At 39.0% G+C, this 19,625-nt stretch overlaps 4 protein-coding genes across 9 annotated transcripts in view; 2 read left to right on the forward strand and 2 right to left on the reverse strand.

Annotated features, from left to right (window-relative positions):
* gys2 (glycogen synthase 2) overlaps window positions 1-2,015 on the forward strand; it is a 29,092-nt gene extending 27,077 nt beyond the window's left edge. For 2 of the 3 annotated variants that reach the window (XM_078242564.1, XM_078242562.1), the window contains exon 16: window positions 1,668-2,015. In XM_078242564.1, coding sequence (XP_078098690.1) covers window positions 1,668-1,892 — 225 coding nt within the window. In that variant the 3' untranslated portion in view covers window positions 1,893-2,015. The remainder of the gene's footprint in view (window positions 1-1,667) is intronic. The other variant, XM_078242563.1, reaches the window with a different exon arrangement.
* A 2,687-nt stretch (window positions 2,016-4,702) lies between these two features.
* spx (spexin hormone) lies at window positions 4,703-7,341 on the reverse strand. The gene is made up of 6 exons (XM_078243185.1): window positions 7,336-7,341; window positions 6,611-6,700; window positions 6,435-6,492; window positions 5,895-5,957; window positions 5,610-5,696; window positions 4,703-4,922 (listed from the first exon to the last, which is right to left on the reverse strand). Exons 1-6 carry the CDS (start codon window positions 7,339-7,341, stop codon window positions 4,858-4,860), a joined length of 369 nt encoding a protein of 122 aa, XP_078099311.1. The 3' UTR covers window positions 4,703-4,857.
* Window positions 7,342-12,788: 5,447 nt separating this feature from the next.
* Window positions 12,789-18,844, reverse strand: golt1ba (golgi transport 1Ba). Of its 2 annotated transcripts, none has more exons than XM_078243191.1 (5): window positions 18,673-18,843; window positions 17,061-17,152; window positions 15,833-16,011; window positions 15,354-15,435; window positions 12,789-13,602 (listed from the first exon to the last, which is right to left on the reverse strand). In XM_078243191.1, exons 1-5 carry the CDS (start codon window positions 18,695-18,697, stop codon window positions 13,564-13,566), a joined length of 417 nt encoding a protein of 138 aa, XP_078099317.1. In that variant the 5' UTR covers window positions 18,698-18,843; the 3' UTR covers window positions 12,789-13,563. The 2 variants fall into 2 exon arrangements, with proteins under 2 accessions (XP_078099317.1, XP_078099319.1); XM_078243193.1 differs by lacking the exon at window positions 12,789-13,602 and adding an exon at window positions 14,866-14,889 and having other exon boundaries at window positions 18,673-18,844.
* A 54-nt stretch (window positions 18,845-18,898) lies between these two features.
* The window catches only part of recql (RecQ helicase-like), a 30,975-nt gene continuing 30,248 nt past the window's right edge, over window positions 18,899-19,625 (forward strand). The window contains exon 1 of one of the 3 annotated variants that reach the window (XM_078243190.1): window positions 18,899-19,014. The gene's annotated coding sequence lies outside the window, so the exon portion shown is untranslated. Of the gene's footprint in view, window positions 19,015-19,062; window positions 19,237-19,625 lie in introns of those variants that run through there. The other 2 variants (XM_078243186.1, XM_078243187.1) reach the window with 2 other exon arrangements.

The following is a 19,625-nucleotide window of genomic DNA, read 5'->3' on the forward strand; positions in this document are numbered from 1 at the left end:
ACAGGCAGATAAGGCAGATCATTAGTATCAGAACCTCTGTATGAAGTGACCTGTAAAATGTAAAGTTAAAAATTCAATCAATTGTCCACAAAGAGACACAAAACGACTACGGCTAGGAGGGAGGGGGCTTTTAAAAGTCTGTGTCCGATTTGGAGTTACAAATAGCAGCTATTTATTTATATTACCAATAATGTACATACCAGTTTATTATAGCCAAGAACCAGGGCTTTAAATTTGAGACACATTATACTAATTTCCAAGCATGAAAGTGCTACATGCCTGCCAGGCTTATTGATTTTATATAGTAAGAGTTTTGACTGGAAAAACTTTACACAACTTTGGGTTGTTAAACACAATATTTCAATGATGCTACAAACTAAAAAGTATCTTTTGGTGTTCTCTGAGAACCCGTAACAATGTCTTCCTCTAACTGCACATGCATGTACATGAGAATCCCTCTCATGTACTGACTGATGCACACAGTGGATAGTTTTGGATTTGTCAGGCTTTAATTGACAGTCTAACATTTGGATGATTGACAGGACATCATGGAGTGTGCTGATGCCGATCCCTGTAGATTTACATAAAACAAGACTCCCCCTCTCTCCTGATATCTGATACACAATTTTCAGGTTTGATACAAATGTTAATTTTAAAGTCACAATTAAATTACATTTTAGTTTGGCATTAACATGAACGGTACAATACAAGAGTTATAATTATCCAGTTGAAAACAAAGGGGGGAAAGAAGCAAGAAAAAAAAAAGGGAAAAAAAAGGGATAAGAGAAAAGAAAGGAAGGACGATGGGAAATAGGAAGGAAAGAGGGCAGGAAAAGAAGGCAGGAGGGGAGGAACGGGAGAAAAGGGAAGAGGGGAGAAACAAAGAGAAAAAGGAGGGTTGGAAACAGGATCAAATGAAGGAGAAAGAAAGGAAAAATTGAATAAGGAGTGGAGGATGGCAGTAAGGAGGTGAAGAAAAAATTGAAAGGAAGGAGGGAAAGAAGGAAAAATATGGAAGGAAGGAGGAAAGTAAAGAAGGAAAAAGCAAAAGGTAAGAAAGGGCAGGTAAGGAATAGAAAAATATAAGAAGGGGAAAAAAAGAAGAGGACAGAGGGCTAGAAAAAGGGAGAGAAAGGAAGAAAGGGGGAAAAGAAGGGATGAATGAAAGTGATGGGAAAATGAGAAGAAAAGACTGAAATAGTCTGAGATCTCTGAAGTTTCAGTTTCAGCACATGAATGCACCAACTGAGGACAACAGAGCTCAACAGTGTGGTTCCAGAAGTGAAAATCCCATTCGTTTTCTCCATAAGGATTTTGATCATTAGCCATGATGTCTAAACCATCCAAGGTAGACCTACCACGAGCTACAATATTTTAATACGATGGTTTATGCCCCAGTAGAAGCCACAAGTCCAAGCTTAAAACTCTTTATTTAAGCATTTTCTGAAATGTCATTCAATGGAGAAAATCACTTCCGGAACCAGAGCAGTTCAAAAAGTGTGCACTGTAACTGTTGAGCTCTATATAATCCATAAAGCAACTGATAATCTATTTGCAGCAAGTTTGAAGTCTCTAGACATAAACCGAAAGTTGTTTAGAAGACAGAAAATCTTAAGTTATACTTAATAAAACGTTTAACAAGTAATTAAGTCATTTTGTATCCACAGACAGAGGGTTTCCGTTACCCCCGGCCATACTCGGTGCCCCCCTCTCCCTCTGCCTCCATCCACTCCACTCCCCACCACAGTGATGTGGAGGACGATGATGATGATGATGAGCCCTACGATGAAGATGAGGAGGCTGAGAGGGACCGACTGAACATCAAGGCTCCCTTTGTGCTGGGCATTGTGCCAGAGGACAAGAAGAAGCAACCTGAGGAGTCAGGAAACTGAGATTTACCATGAGTAGCTGCAGATTATACACAGGTATACAGTCACCCAGCATTTCTGATGAATCTATAGAGAATAAACAAAAAAAAGGTTTCTTGAAAGTTTGTGGATTTAAGAAAAATAAAAGTCCTGAACATGTTGTGAAAATGGGTGGTCTTGATAGTGCTGTTTTGGAATATACCCTGATCCAGGTCCATCACAAAACCCAGACTCCTGTCCTGAAGCTCAGTTTAATTGTGGTGTTCCCCAAGGCTCCATTCTTGGCTCACTATGGTTTTCAATATACATGTCAGGTTTTACAGGAAAAATATGTCTGATGCAAATACCATACAGTTATATGTTCAATCAATCAATCAAACTTTACCGTTAGCCAAGTAAAGATGAGAGAAAGCTTTACTTGTTAAAGTGGCTAGTGGTTAGTGCTAACCACTAACTGCTGATAAAGGACTGTTCGTTATTTAATTAAGGGGCCACCAGAGGAGTTTTGTGGCCTCTAACCTAAAAAGACTTGTCAGTAGTAATTTTGCTATGACCCTGGACTTTAACTTATCATTGCACTTACAATAACGAGTGTAGTTGTCCTCAATTTAGGTCATCCTGTACATCTCATCTGCGTTTTTTCCTGCATCCACCGTGTGTGAGTTTGTTTGTGTGTGTGCGCGTCAGTCGCAGGGGAAACGGAGCAGCAGCCCCGCCCGCTGCAGAGATCAGACAGGATTGAAACAGCAGCAGCTTTCAGCGACTTTACATTGAAAAATCGTTACAGCGTACATTGATGTTACAATGTATACATGTTGGCAGGATGGTCTGAAATGTTTTGCATGGTCTTTCACCGTACGTTTTGTTGGTAAATGTGAGATGTTCGAGTCACACACGTCTCGTCTTCATAACAGAAACAAGGAAATTAATTTGACCTGTTCAAAACCATAGACAGTATATAAGAATGGACACAACATATCCCGTTGCTCTGGACGGAGACCAGTGAAGGATATTAGAAGCACTTTTCCGGTGATGGCTGAGCGTTACTGCACAGCCTCCAACTGACAGAGACGACGTAGATGTGACATGAGCAACCTGTCTGAAAGTTGTAAGTCTTCTGGTAGCTGTGCCAAGAGAAATCTCAATCATTCCCAATCTAGCAGAGACGGAGAGCGTAGGTATATGTAAGGAGATAACAGACACAGGCTAATTATTGATCACTAAAATGATAGTTAACATTAGTAATTAAACTTAAACAGCTAATGGAAGTCGAAACTGACTGTGAGCTTCTCCTGTACTATACGGTAATTCCTCTACTATGCGACAGTAAGTCGCGTGGTTATGACACAATCGTTAGCCTATTTTTATAAAAACGTCTGCTACGGAGCCATAACGTGAGGTACAAGGTAATGGAGCCTTTTATACATTGTCGTGTTTCTTTAGAAATAAATGGACAAATAGTCTTTAAATGCTTCAGATGTAAAGTTATTCGCTGTCAAAGTGACGTCAAAATGAATGGCAGTCAATGGAATGCTAACGACGGGTGATCGCTTGGTAGCATCAAAATGGCGCCATAGGAGGTTCGAGCTCTGAAGCAAAGCTTACCCCCTTGGTTCTCACTCCCTCTTAGTCAGTGGCTGCACGTGGGACTGCTGGGATTGTGTGAGTAATGAAAATGTGATAGGGGGCCCCGGCTGTCAATCAATGTCTTCCAGTGATGCGGGCCCCTGATTGGACCAGGCCCGTAAGCAACCGCGTACCCTGATTACCGATAGTTACGCGTCTGAATCACTCAATTCTCATTGGCTACCTGCCAATGTGGCAGGCAGATTGACAGTTACCCACCAATTGCAAAATTCACCCGCATTTGCGGAGTGGTCGGGTGTTAATTCTATGCCCTGGTCCTGCTGCTCCCATCCTAAATATACGGCTGTATATTTACGACAGTGGTGTATAAGTAAATTGCACTCTGAAACTGTAGAGGCGCTTAATCGCAAAAAATAATGTTACTTTAACAGTGAAATTACAATTTTTTTCAAGTTTCAACCCTGTGTGCTCATGATATATAATGATTATTGTTCAGTTATCTCTTGGTTAAATACATGTCAAAAAGTATTTTTTAAGTATGTTTATATGTAATCATTTTCCTGTTAAACTACATGGTTGATAAACAAATGAGGTCCAACACTGATGTCGGGTGTGGACAGAGGTGTCCGTATACTTTTCACCATAGTGTATGGCAGTGGTTTCCAACCTTTTTGGTCTGACGTACCCCCACACACACAGTGTACCCCTTCATCAATTCAGAATGTATGTTCTAAAAGTATAACACTATTCCTTATATAAAAGTGGATATTGTTAATTTCTTCATGCAATTGAACTGTCAATATTAAGGTTGATTTGGTCAGCAATCCTACTACTTCAAGCCTTCTAGGATACTACTACTTGGAGATTATTTTTAGCTTTTTTAACCATTTCTCTATTACTTTAGCTGTATTTACTACTAACTGACTACATGTAGTTTTCACACACTCACAACTTACAGTTGAAGTAATGTTAATATGTGGATATATTGTTCCAATCAAATAATTTCTATTTCTATAACATCTGGCTCCACTCCTGCATGTAATGCATCTTTCCTTTACAAGCAGAAAACAGAAAACTCACATTGGTTACATTCTTTATTTACATGGCCATATCATGAAACCCTGATTCATTTATATACTTGATATGCATGTACCTTTATCTGACACTTTGTGATAGTACTGGGAGAAAGATACCCTTCATATTTTGATAAGGAAGTTTCAAAAACTCAGACAATTTCAGACCAATAGTGCTATGATTTCAAACTCTTTTTATTAAAACACCACATTTCAAACATAGTCAGAGAATTCATATTTACAAAACAGCTGTTCTTCTCCCTTACATAAGCTTAGAATCAAAAACAAAGATGTGTTATCTATCAGCTTTAGAAATTCATGAAAGATGATCAGAAGTATTCTCTCTTCCACACTGGCAGCTCCTGGAAATACACCTCATCTGGGTTTTCATCGGCTATGAGAAAGAAAACAATTAAGATTACATTATGGAATTAGAATATCCAATATAATAATAGTAAATAAAATATAAGTGTTGAGTCAAGACACAGAATCTTTCATTTGAATTCCTTGAACGTCCTTAAAATGTTGTGGATTAGATAGATTTTTTTGAAACAATTTTGTCTCTATGTGACTTGAAATTAGACCTTCATAACCCTCGTTATGTTTTTACCCCGGTTTCTTTAAATTTTAATCAATAAAAGCATGAAATGAAATGAATCTTGAAGTATGGGAAAGATCCTTAAATGTGATGTCTGTGTGTGGGGATCCTGTGATTCTTTCCCCTGTTAAAAGTCTAAAATCTTTCTTAATGGCTGACCAGAGAGACGGTCAGATGCTTTTCTGTATAAAACCATTCAAACGACAAACATTGTGAGCATGAACATGCAGATGAGTTGGTCCAGGTTGAAAAAAACGAAGTTACCCTTTAATAATTTACATAGATTTTTCATTTTTCTTTTCAAAAAATGTTTTCTATAATTATTATGATAATCATTTTGATGATAATGTGCTATATGCTAGATTGATATAAATATACAGACTTAATTGTCTTCCCTCACTACTGAAACCAAACCCTTAAGTATGAGCTGCATATGTCTGGATGTAGCTGCTGTGCGGCAGCTGGTACTGATGCTGCTCTCACCTGCCTCTCTGGCCTGCTGCAGGAAGTTGAGCAGGACGGTGGCTGCCTGGTCCACGCTCAGCTTCTCTGTGTTCTGACTGCGGGTCTCTGACAGGGAATAAACACCAAACTCTGATTATCTCAGTCTTATCCATCCTGCTTAATAATGGGCCATAGGTGATTTCAGTTCAAAGACTTTTGGGATGCTCTTGGGCAAACCCTCTAACTATCCTCATCCATTAAAGAAGGTTGACAGAGTATTTCCAAAAATACACAAACATTTTTGCTTAGTAACATTAGTTTTACCTAAGTGTAATGTGTCATAGACATCGCCTTCTTTTCGGTCCTCTGAGATGAATCTTCGTCCCTCTGGGAAAAAAAAAAAGAAAAGAAAAAGAAGCATCCCACACTTTGGAATGTAATGTTCAAACACATACTAAAGGACTTTATCTTTGTATAGCTCAAGCAATATGGGACCCAGAATGTTCTTAAATAAAAACACATTTCCATTGTGGCGACACGGTGGCTCAGTGGTTATGTGGAGTTTGTGTACGTTTTTCAAAATCAGTTCATTCTTTGCACAATAAAAGAGTTGTTTTATTACTTTTATTACTTTACGTAAACATAACTCTGCCTTGTTTGTTTTGATTGATGGACAAAGACTGACATTATGAAATAAAACAGACTTTGGAAGAAGAAAAAAATTATTTTTAAATAAAATGCCATGATTGTATTACAGTGTGTCTGTTGGTCTTTTTGTTCATATGATTATTTATTTCATATTGTCGTATTTATTTATCTAATATCCATTCAGACATGGGATCATGAGACACGGTAAACACATACGAGTGCCCTTGAGGTACAGCATAGCCTGCGGGGTCCAGTTTCTCCGTTGGAAAGAGCCCTTCAATGAAAAAACAAATGTTACATTTGCATACATTTAATGCCTCTCCTTCTCCTTCAAATATTGAGTGAAAACCTCACAGTCTATATTTGAATAAAGAGAAATAGAGCAGCTTTACCTTCGGTGCGCTCCACGACTGCGAGATGAATGAGGCCAGCAGTAAAAGGGTGAGTAGGCCTACATAAGTTAATGTGATTGGCCTCAAACCCTGTGGAAGATAAAGGCATATCGGAACAAACTTTTTAAATCGTAATTTGGACCAGCAACATAGAGAAAGACTCAATCTGCACTGTTATCCCGAATTAGTTGATTTTACTACAAAATTGCGTGGATACCCGCTATTAAATTAAATTAATTAAATTATTTTTCTGGAGTCATGTCTAAAATAAGTATTTTAAGTTAACAAGCAAAAAAATATATAACACAAAACTAAACATTACTTAACGCTACTTCAAATAATTTGTTCATATAAAAAGTGTTGTTTGTGGTCCCTTCAGATTATTGTATTAAATACATTTGTTTCAACAAACTGAAATGGAAGAAATTAAACAATGCATTTTATTTTTGATAAAACTTTGCAAAGTTCAAACATGAACCATAATTAACGCATAGGGAGACTTTAACCAAGCAATAATTTCATGGAGGAACTTTGAAACTAAAGGGCAAAATAGTTTATTATGTTTTTTTCATCAGCATTCAGATGATGCATTATATGCCAAAAGAATCTTGGGCTCCCATTTAGAATTTTTAGAATGCAATTAACATAGTGCTTTATTAAAATTGTATTTCCTTTATTGCAGCCCCCATCAAATTAAACTAAAAATGTTCTTGCATAGTACTTACTTTCATGGTGTCGGAGATCCTGTGAGCCCAGTGTCCAGCAGAGAGGATGAGAAAGTAAAAGGTTCAGGATACTTGCCCTCTCCCCGTATTTATATCCTCTGGGGCGGGGAACCCTCTGTGCTCTGATCTCCTTCACGATGCCAGCAGCAATAGGTCACGCCAATGCGGGGGCGGTGAGAAGAGTGAATGAACGGAGCCATCGATCGATTCAGCTCCATTCAATGAGAGCTGTAGTGTACTGTAAATACTTCTGAATTAAAACAGCTGCCATAAGCACTTTCAGCTTCCTGATGTAGTTTTTCAAAATTACACATGTTGGATCTTCAGGCCATTATTGACTAATTGTGTATTAGCTCTTGCTGTCACCGTCGATATGAGTAGGAGTTATATTTCCCCCTCTGTGGGAATATTGATGTGTTTGCACCTTGCTCACTGGAGCAGAACTCGGAGAGATGAGAGCTGGGTTTTATGAATCAAAATGCCACACTTCCAATTATGAATGTAATTACCCAAAGCCTGCATGAGTGAAAGAGACTGGGAGCACTGCAGTTTCCTGCCAATACAATGATGTGGGAGAGTCTACAGTGATACCATTAACTGTCAGGGCAGCCCCAGGACTTTAAGAAATACTGAGGTCATGAGTCCAAGACAGATACAGTTAATTTGTTTATTAAACTGTCATACAAAAGCTGCATTTCTTTACCAAAAAATATAGAAGTGGTTGGGTAGCTTTGTTTCCAGAGAATGCATTATGTATAGAGAGATAGATAGACAAAAAAGCATAGCCACAAGTAACACAATGTACACAACATACTCACAAGAACATGAGTCCATTGAGTATTATTGCTTCAGTTTGTTGAGGGCAGTGATGGCAGAGAGCACAAAGCTCAAAGTAGCATGCTTTCTTACAGATCAGAGATCTCCTGATGGGAGTAAAATGAAGCATGAGTTCAGAGGGTGGCTGGGGTCGTGTGCTATGGTGAGTGCATTGTGTGATGGCAGTGTCAGTGAGGGCTGGGAGGTTGGGAGTAGGGAAACCAATGATTTTAGAGGCGTTGTGTGTGATTTCGAGTTTATTCCTGTTAGTGACAGTGGCCATGGTAAAGTATGCGCAACAGTAGAGGATTGGTTCTATGATGCTCCTCTACAGGAGGAGCAGAAGGTGGGACTGGGGTGACCTGAGTTTCCAGATGGCGGAGAGGTTTTGTTAAAATCTGTGAAATATATTGGGGATTCCGCAAATCTATCAAACATCCAAAACTTTGATTTACATAACCCTTTGCTAAGGCAATCCAAATTGTGGTCAGGTGCATCCTGTTGCTTTAATGAAGATGTAGAACTTGAGAACTGGAGTCTGCCTGTGAAGTCCAAAGAACTCTCGATAGACTTCCACGATAAAATTGTGGCAAGGCACAGATCAGAGCAAGGGCATAAAAACGTTCCTAAAGCTGGCCTCAATAATTGTGAAATGGATAAAGTTTGGAACCACCAGGACTCTTCCTAGATTTGGCTGTTTGGCCAAACTGAGTAACCGGGGAAGACCAACAACCCAACGGTCACTCAAAAAGCGATGTTTGGTCAGGTGCCTTTGGCATTTGTTACTGACGCAAAAAATCTCCTTTAGTGTCAACCCCTTCGGCGTCATATTTAGATGCACTTGGTTGGGTCTCTTGAGGTTTGGGTGGGGTTACAAAATGTTCGTTTCAGTGACACGCGGCACAAGAACTGGACATGTGTCTTGGGTGAAAGTCCTATGTTGTTTGCTCCATCCACCACCCCAACCTGCATCCACCACTCCAACCTGCCCCCTTTCTGTCTTTCATACTACCAGCTAGCGTTGTCGCCTTAATAGATAGTCAGAGCTGTTGCTATGCCTGGTGCGTTCCAAACATACGCTAGTGGGATTTTTGCATCAGTATCTGACGCTGAGAGCCACAAGTCAGTATTTTACGAGTTGGGAGAGAAAATGGGTTGCCGGAAGAATGACCATCTCTGCAGCTCTCCATCAATAGGGCCTTTATGGTAGAGTGAGAAGACAGAAGTCACTCTTGAGTAAAAGGCATATGACAGCCTGTCTGTACTGTACTGGCTAACAGCATATAAAGAAGTCTGACAGCATTAGTAAAAAGATTCTCTGGCATAATGACAAAGATTGCACTCTTTGGGCAGAACTCAAAGCACTATGTCTGGCAAACACTGCTCTTCACCTGGCTAATACCATAAGCCTGGTAGTGGCAACATTATGCTGTGGTGTGTCTCAGCACCAGGGAGACTGGTCAGAAATCAGCGCCCCTTGTGGTGGAACTATATGCAAATATAGGCTACATATATATATATATATATATAAAACGCGTTAATTTAGATTAATTAATCTGAGAAAAAATTAATGCAGATTAATCCATTCCATATTGACGTTTGCATACAGACGAAAATCTGGCTCCACTGATATGTCTGCTCTTCTCTCTGCTGCTCTGAAACAGACGTTACAGGAAACACAAACCCCGCTGCATGTGACGCTAGTTAACGCTACACTCAACAGCAGCTAACGTTAGTCTACCGCTAGCTAGTTAACACTATACTCAACAGCAGCTAACGTTAGTCTACCGCTAGCTAGTTAACACTACACTCAACAGCAGCTAACGTTAGTCTACCGCTAGCTAGTTAACACTATACTCAACAGCAGCTAACGTTAGCCTACCGCTAGCTAGTTAACACTATACTCAACAGTAGCTAACGTTAGCCTACCGCTAGCTAGTAGCTGGATTAAACACGGTTAAAATGCTGACAGCTAACACTAAACGGTGTAAAGTGTGACTGTGTTTTACTGTAGAGGATTCAACACCGGGATGTAACAATCTGCAGCTGTCGTCGGAGAAACAACACAGACGGTGCGTTCAATGAAACTGGTAAACTACAGCCTCATGGTACATTTGAAGTTATTGTAAATGTCCTTTTCCTATCTGGTTGTTGTTTTTGTCGTTCAACAGCAATTTACTAGTGAAATAAGTTATTGTTATTGTTATACATTATTATTAAATCATTTCATTTTGACCATATGGCCTTAGCAATAAACAAGCCGTTCTTTGATGTCACCAACTGTTGTTTAGTACCCTTTTTTTTTCTTTTCTTTTTTTACTTTCTTAAAAAGTATCGGTTCAGGCACCGTTAATTATGTAGCGATTAATTTCGATTAATTAATCACAGAGTATGTAATTAATTTGATTAAATTTTGTAATCGATTGACAGCCCTAATATATATATATCTGTCATGCCTTGTTTCCACTGTGCAGGCTGGTGCTGGTGGTGGTGTAATGTGTGGGGAATGTTTTCTTGGCACATTTTAGGCCCCTTAGTACCAATTGGGCATCGTTTAAATGCCACAGCCTACCTGAGCATTGTTTCTGACCATGTCCATCCCTTTATGACCACCATGTACCCATCCTCTGATGGCTACTTCCAGCAGGGTAATGCCCATGTCACAAAGCTTGAATCATTTCAAATTGACCCAATAGAACATCTTTGGGATGTGGTGGAACGGGAGCTTTGTGCCCTGGATGTGCATCCCACAAATCTCCATCAACTGCAAGATGCTATCCTATCAATATGGGCCAATATTTCTAAAGAATGCTTCCAGCATGTTGTTGAATCAATGCCACAAATAATTAAGGCAGTTCTGAAGGCGAAACACACGGGATTAGTAGGGTGTTCCTAATAATCCTTTAGGTGAGTGTACATTAATATGAATCCAACATATCAATAGCAAAGAAACCTATTTGTGAAAAAAAATTATTTACACATTGAATATAAGCTTACTTAGGTAATGTAGCCACTATAGTACAGTTAAGCTTGAGGATTCACTGTGCCTTCCAGATCAGGGGTGGGGCTAGATAGGGGGGCATGGGGTGGCACCGCCCCCCCAAGAGTGCTGTCAATCTGACAATTAGGATTTTCATTGGATCTGAGTACTGTCACTGCCTGTTCTATACAACCAAGAGCAGTGCTTCCCCGCCCTTTTCCTTAAGGGACCCCTTTTCGAGTAAACTGACGACCCTGGAACCAGTGACATGTTATAGATATATCATATATTTTTAATGCATAACAATACAGAGCAACTGATAAACTGTACAATTACCGCAGATAGTGAAGGAATATCTGCAGGTTTGTGTAAAACAAGCAATTTGGATAAATTTTGCTCAGATTATTTTCTTATTTTTAGGAACTTTTTATACAATTCTTTGTGTCTTTTTGTAATTGTTTTTTAATCATACATACTTAATAGGCTTCTTTATTGACAAACTCGGTGTTTTCATCCCAGTGACGCTTGGCCATTACCAAAAGCTATTAGCTCTTTGGTTGTTTATACGTTTCTGATGCAGGACAAGGCCGTTAAGCAGAGAGGGAAAGCTGGTAGCTTGTGTTCAGATCTTCACTGTGCCCTGTTTATATCTCTTATAACAATCATAACTTTTTTTAAATAACAATTTCATTTAGATTTCTTCACAGAAATTAATTAAATGCTGAGATTTAGGCCAACTAAAAAAAAGTTGTCTTACACCCAACCAAACCCATCTAGACCCCCCCCGTGAAGCTTTGGCTATCGCTTGTCGGGACTCCCCGGTGGGAACCAGTGCCGTAGGGAGTACTTCATCACAGGCACTTTATTACATTTTATAAGACACCCATTTCTTGTCCTTGCACTAGAAGGGTTGCTACTTACCATGACATAAGATAACTTTGCCAATATGACCATGTTTCCAGTGAAAGACTAGATTTAAGCAGAATGTTTCAAGTGTCTGCTAGTAGTGTAGTACAATTAAGTGAAACCAATGGCTGCTTCTTGGAAGACAGGAAGTCCAAAACCTGATGATGCGGCTAAGGAAAACAGTTAAAAATGCCTGGCAACACCAGCATTTAAAAAAGACAAAAGCTGGAGAGAAATCCACTTGCATGTAACCCAGCTCTGGTTGGGTGTAAACTGCTCTACAAGGAGACATGGTGTGTAGACAGTTATGAGACATGATTACAAATATGTTTCTTGAATAAACTGAACCTTCAGTATTTTTACTGGTTAATGACTGAGCTACCTTGCTTGCTACTGCCAGTTGGCAAACCAGCTAGCTTGGAGAGCATTATCATTACCGACTTGCGCTAGCTGGTTCCCTGCTGGCTAGCATGTTAGCCGTTAGCTCACCAGCTACAGTAGTTTGCTAGCTAGCAGGGTGCAACATTATCTTTTTTGTCCACCAGCCAAATGGCTAGTGAATGTTCAAATTTTACCAACCACTCATTAGATTACCATTGTTTTTTTGGCTGGTGAGTGAAGCAAAGCTACCAGCCACATGCATATTTTACCATGGTTTTTTATTTTGTACCCTGCTACCTAGCCTTATGAGTAGTCACTACATCATCAAGCTTCTAGCACCACCTGGATTAACTTCACCATCCACGTATCATCATGAATTAGGTGTTGCCACTTTCTGGTGTGACCAGACTTTAATAGTATTAGTAATAACAATAGTAACAAATACTAGTATGTTACCATAGCACCTCACCATACATGAAGTAAAGCACAGATTGTTTAAAAAATAATTTATACAGAAGTACTCATTAGCCAACCGTAAAACAGAAATGACATGTAACAAAGGGAAAATATTACACTTGCCACACTTGGTATTTGAACAGCTGCGGGACAAAAATTAACAAAAGTGTCACAGAATATCTGCAAAGAGACAAAATGCTGGACTTAAAAGCTTTTGTCCAAATTAAGTCAAAGCACAGGCACAGAAATGTGGCAACATGGCAAGCTGTCAATCCCCTTCTCATCCTTGTGGAGGGTCAGTGGTTTTGTCTTTTTGTTCCACAGAGTAAGAAAGTCACGCAGACGGAGTCGAAGGTGCTTTGAGGGGGTCTTTCACCCTCCATCCATTTTCATGCCAGATGCACTCAACGGTGAAGGATCAATAGCATTTGGAATATTTATTGTAGTGACCTTAGAAACTCCACCCTTTAGTAACAGACTGGTGGTGCGACGCTCTCTCTGATGAACCTTTGATTGGTAGCACTGACCAATGAAATTGCAGACCGACAGAAAGCAGTCTTTGCCTGCTGGCGGGGGGAGGAATCTGAATGTATAACCTTAGCTGTTTTAAATCAGCCCGATGGGAGATTGGGTTGCTTTAAAAAACCTGCTGTCCTCAAACAGCCTTCTCTGGGTACAAAAAGTCACCGTTATACCATGGTGTTGCTCTCGCCCACTTTGTCCACATACTGGAAGAAGAAAAAAAAGACGTGTTAAGTGTAATCTGGTTGCTTTTCAGCTTCTCTTCTAAAGCATGATCTGACACACAGAGCTGTGAGCTTTCAATGAGATGCAAAGTGTTAGAGTGGATTAAACCGATGCCTGGAGGACAGTATTTGCCCGCTATCCTAAAGCATTTTTAAATGGAAAGCATGCGTGACTAAAGGGAACACACCACAGGTGAACAGGACAAACACAATTACTTGCTGTCATTTTTGGTCTATTTTTGGGTATTCAGTCTGAACAGAAAGTCACAGAAACACTCACATCCTGTTATGTCTGATTTAAGAAAATGTTATCAGATCCATATACCAGCTTGTACTCAGTCTCTAGCTGTTTTTATTATTACAGAGTAGCTGTCAAAATGCTGTACATGCGATCTGTTGCTGATGTTAATATACAACAGACTGAAGAGGATTTGTAATCTGAACGTGTTCTGTTAACAGAATTAGCCTTCAAGCAGTCAAATATCAAAACAAATTAAATGTTAAAATGAAATGTCGTTGATTCGATTCTGAACCGATCAGCTGATAGATCAGCTGAGAGAGCCAGGCGTTTCCCAGCATGCCCTGGATACTGATTCATAAATAGTTTTGTTTAAATAAATGATACATACATAGTTTTAGATAGGTGTATGTTGGCCAATGTAAAGTTCATATTTTCATTATCTGTTGATTATTTTTCAAAGTGGGATATACTGCAATTCATTTCCATTTGGTTTTTATTTGTACAAAAAACAGCTGTGTCCACTAACCTGGAGCACGTTTTTATTTTGAGATGTATTTAAGTGAGAGAAGGTCCTGTACCCTGGGCCAGAGTTGTAGAAAATAGTCAATGTTTTATTGTGAACATATAAGTGAATTTTCTATTAAAGAAAGACGTTTGTGTATCCTGTCAGTTACAGCTCTTAGGGGGGAAAAAAGAAAATTGGAATCGGCAAAACAATTTGAGATCAGAGTGGGCCAAGAAAATCTGCTCTCTTGTTGAAAGTACCATTAAATGAATTACTTGGAGTTCAAAGTTGCCTTTGAATCTTGTTTTACCTGCGGTGTGTGCCTTTAAAGCCTAATGAATAAATTAAGATAAGAAAATATTTAAAGGGTTACCAGCTCGCTAAACAAAAGCATATGCTTTCTCTTCCATCATGAGATACTTGTTTTATGAATATTGTAAAGCGAATTAAATATGTTAGCATGCAAGGGAAAATCGGCAGTGACTGACCACGACTGCTGATTGTCCTCAGAGCCTTACGAAGGCTTTAATATCAAAAAAACAAAGACAGAGAGACATTCACCTCAAAACAAAGCTTCACACACACACACACACACACACAGACAACAGCATGGAGCATGATGTCTATTAGCCACAAAACTCACTATGTGCTACAACAGTGACAGTCTCCATTGGAGACTTCATACGTCTTAAAGACAAAGATGACCTTGACCTCTTTATTTCCAGACTACTTTTTTGTTATTTAAATACTCCGATTTTGAGTCCTTTGAATGAAGCTCTTACTACATTTACAGACACTAATCCAGAAAAAATCGTTTTATTAAACTAGCTGTAATGTGCAGGAGCTGAGCGGTCATTGGATCGGGGGCACTTTGGATAATCTGTTATAGTTGTTGGTGTTTAAACTGGGTGATTAATAAACAAAAAGCCATGCTGTGTGTAAACAAAGCAGAGAGGCAGGACTGCTGCGGTGCTGGGTAATACATACTGCACTGATGAAGGGCAGGTTCAGGATGGAGCCGAGGACTGGTATTCTTCTGATAAAGCCCACGACAACTGGGAAGAAACCCCTGGATGTGATGAGTGACAGAGAGAGCAAGGGGGGGGTGGGGGGAGGGGGAGACAGAGAAAGACAAGTTAGTCAGAGTCCTAACAAAGAGTTTCTGAAGGTGAAATAAGACCATTATTTGTTAGTGTATATTAGAATGATTCCCAGAAAGTTCAGTAGCTTTAAGCTTACAGTGTTGAGTTTAACTTCTACACACAATCAAAACATGGCAAATAGGGCAGAACGTGTGTCACTCCAAAATCCACCGTTGGGTAACGACAATCCCGTGCAACGTCCACGGTACACACAGCTTGAGTGGGAGGTTCATACCTCCGGTTCCACACCCCACTGTGCAGGTGCAGTGAGCATCGTCAGTCTGCTGTGTCCGTTTCTCAGTTTGTGCCTTGGTTTCCTCTTACCTAAACAGGAGGAAAAAGCCGTAGAACTCCAGCACGACTCCGACGATGGGCCAGCCAATCAGCACCACAAACACACCTCCCAGGAAGAAACTGGTGGCCTTCATCTTGTGCTTCTGGAAGAAGAAGCGGAAGGTCCTTTCCAGCCCGATGACAAAGGCAAGTCCAGCAACAAACAGGATCTGTAGTGAAAAAAGGGGGTTGTTCAATATTAGAGTGGTCCAAAATAGGCCAATTGAAACTGCAGGAACACCGCCACCTTTTCTTTTATCTTGACTAAAGAGTATTTTTTCAGTATCTTGGGTAGACTGCAAGAAAGCACTGGTTGGTGATATTAGGACTAGGGGTGAAATTGAATTTAACGTTACTGATGTTTTAAACAGTTAGCTAAGCACTCGAATAATCTAAAAACAAGGGAGCTAAGAGAATGGGTGGCAGTGCAAATGAAAGAAAAAAAATCACTCAAAAACGTTTGCTAAACTGCTCTCAAAGTATGTAGATATAACGAAAATATGCGATAACGTTGTTGAATATCCCAATATTATTTGCGATAAACATATTAAAGTGTACTCAGTTCTGCCTGTCTGTTGCTTTCAATATTCTGCTAAAATACAGCAAATTTCTTAAAGTTAAAATAAAATCATTTCCAACATAATTTTAGCTAGCTAGACTATCTGTCCAATCTGAGTTTTCTCTCGCACGAATATTTTGCAGCGCAAACACCATATTGTTGTTGTACTGCACATTGCTGCAGCTCCTCTTTTCACCCTGTGTGTTGAGCTCTCTGTTTTAGCTACAGAGTGAGGCATCTCACTTCTGTTCATCTTTGTTGGGAGTCGCACATGCACAGTAAGTACTGCTAGCCAGTCAGAAGCTAGGTGAGCGTTATAACGTGTGGTCCAAAGTGACCACGTTTGTCTCTGAAGTAAAGGCTGGACTACAATAGAGCTGTTTGGAGCAGTTTGTGAACAGTTCTGTTGGAGATGGTAAGTCCCTTTGGGGGGGACTTTGGGCTTTTTCACTTTGCAAACCTATAACGTGCACAAAAAGATATATAACACAATAAAGGAGCCAAATGAAGCCAAAAAGCATAATATGAGCACTTTAAAACTTATTTTACACCAAGTGAAATGCAATCTGTGTCAGCACCAGCTAATATGGAGAAAAGAAAGTTTAACTGTGTGCTTCTCAACATCACATCATTTTAGTTTAATGAAGCAGGAACACTCACATTTCCAATAGCCAGGAGTGCTTTGTCAAAGAACAGGATCATCCCGAAGAAGAGGAAAAACACGCCGAAGCCTGTTAATCCCATTCCAATCTCTACAGGACACACAAATACCACAGAGTTCAATTATTCCATCAGAGTTTGTCACTTGTGGACAGCTGGACAATATGGTAACCAATATATGATTGGCTACCATTTGACCTTACATTTGTTTGCATGTCACCAATTGTTTTACTCTGAAGCACACATTAAAATCACCTAGAAAGGGAAAATTGCATTGTGTGTGGCCAATTAGGAATAAACTAAACTTCTTGTCACAGAGATGTGCTATGGAGGGAGAACAGGTGAGGATTTGTTTATCATTTTCAATGCTGGGTATAGGGATCACACAAATTCATTATTCCTATAGTTAGAAGTATTCAAGTTGGCAGACCTGGTTCAATTTCAAACAGCACAATTAATGTTTAAAGCAAAAAATAATCAACTACCAATGAAAATTAAAAAAAAATGTTCAATCAAAGAGGCAGGAGTAGTTTAAAGGGTTTATTCACTAATTTTAAAACTGTGAAGGTGCGTAAGACCACAGGGGACAGGGATGAATGGGTTTGATTATGATTGTTTGTTTAGATTGTTCTAAGCTTCCCTTTTCATTTTAATGTATTTATATTTATTTCTTTTTTGAATTTCTGAACAAATTTCTATTTTTGATGCTAAAATATATTAATGAGTATTTTTGAGTAAAATAATTAAATATGCAAGGAATTATAATATACAATTGATATGAATATATGAGAAATAAATTGTATTTTGTAAGATACTTGTTAGGTAAAGTTAAAGATTCAAAAAGTATGACAGAAGAAGTTTGTAAAACTAATTAAGGATTTATAGTGAAGGGGTGGGATTAAATAAGTGTATACTTCTTCCCACTCCTTTTCGGACATGTTAACACAAAAACAAAATCAAGTGTTTGTTATTATGTATCTATGCTATGCTATCTATATTATTATGTTCTGTATGACCTGCTTTTCTGGTTTCTTTTACATGTTCGAAATACATTTCAATCAATCAATCAATTCCACAATCAACGTCCCAGCTAGATAGATGTGATAAACCCAGGACAGCTTGTCCTGCATACTTCCATACCATAGGCTACTTGTTAATGAATATATTCAAACTGAACTGCATTGGTTCGGTATTTTAAGTACCACAACAATTTGTATGGATACCTTTACAAGCAAACCTGTTAATACATATTAAAACAATAAAAGGTAAAACAAATTAAAGTCAATATTTCTAATGAAAGCCACAGTGAAAATGAAAACAGTAACGTTCATTTCACTTGAGCTTTCACTGGACCTCGGGTATTTACTTTCTATTTGAAGCTTTTTAAATACGGACTTACAACATGGACGTATGTTAGCTACTTCCAAGTCAGGGGCTTGGCATGGAGCCACACAACTAGTAACGTTAGTGGTTATGGAACACAATGAGAGAGAAAATCAAGCTAACTTTCTTGCTAATTGCTAACGCTAGTTAAACTGCTGTAGCTCCGATTTAGCCGGTTTCATAGAGAGGGCAGCGACATACAGAGATGCTCAAATACAAAGGCTCTTACTTTGGGAGTCCGTGAGCGAAATCATCTTGACGCCGAATAAACGGGTGAAGATAAAATAGAAAAAGAGAAAATATTAAAGTAGCATTCAAGTACTTCTCTAACAATAATTTGGATGACAGCTGCTCACTGCAGCAACAGCCACGTCTTCCGGAAACACACCTTCTAGCGATGTCATCTTCCGGAACAGCGCCGTGTTGCATTCAACGTGGCAATTTTATCCATAGGCATATCCTTTAAACACCTTCGTTCTTGCGAAGTGGGAGGAGATATTTCGGACGCCCCTCGTTTTGTATTGAACGTGGGCCGGGTTACCATAACTTTCATGATTTCTCCCAGACAATGGTATGTGACTCACAGTTGGAGCAATTCTAGCCTGTACTGTTTATGGTTAACGTTACGGAGTTCTCCCGGCTCAGGTTCAATCCCCTCTAGAAACGTTTAAAAACCCTGTTCAAAAGGTTCAATTGTTGGGGGTTCTTTAAGAAAAATAAGATAGAAGTATTGGTAGGCCTACATAAAACATCTAAATAGATGTTACTAACTACGATTTTCATCGACATTTCGGTAAGAAACACCCCACCTTATACATATGACTATCCTGAGGAGAAGGTTTAACATCTTGCTATGGTTTTACCGCTGATTCTTTTTTTTCTTCTTTCAATTCATTCTTTATTGTACAGAAGTTCATATACAAAGGTACAAAAATAGGCAGTACATAGTACATAGAATAGACCTTACAAAACAGGAACAAAAGAAAAGACAATACCATAAACAAAATGAAAAAATACAATTACATTTAATAATGCCAGAGTAATTTCATATTGTAATCATTTAATAAATTAAAGGTCTTATGGCTTTTTTTGTTTTTAATATTAAATAAAATTGTGCTATATTGCTTAAATATATTGATAAAGTGCAGGAAGGTTGGCTTGGTTCCTGGCCATTTTTCTTAT

Source organism: Sander vitreus, chromosome 23, assembly GCF_031162955.1.
Source record: "Sander vitreus isolate 19-12246 chromosome 23, sanVit1, whole genome shotgun sequence".
In the NCBI taxonomy this organism is placed as follows: Eukaryota; Metazoa; Chordata; class Actinopteri; order Perciformes; family Percidae; genus Sander; species Sander vitreus.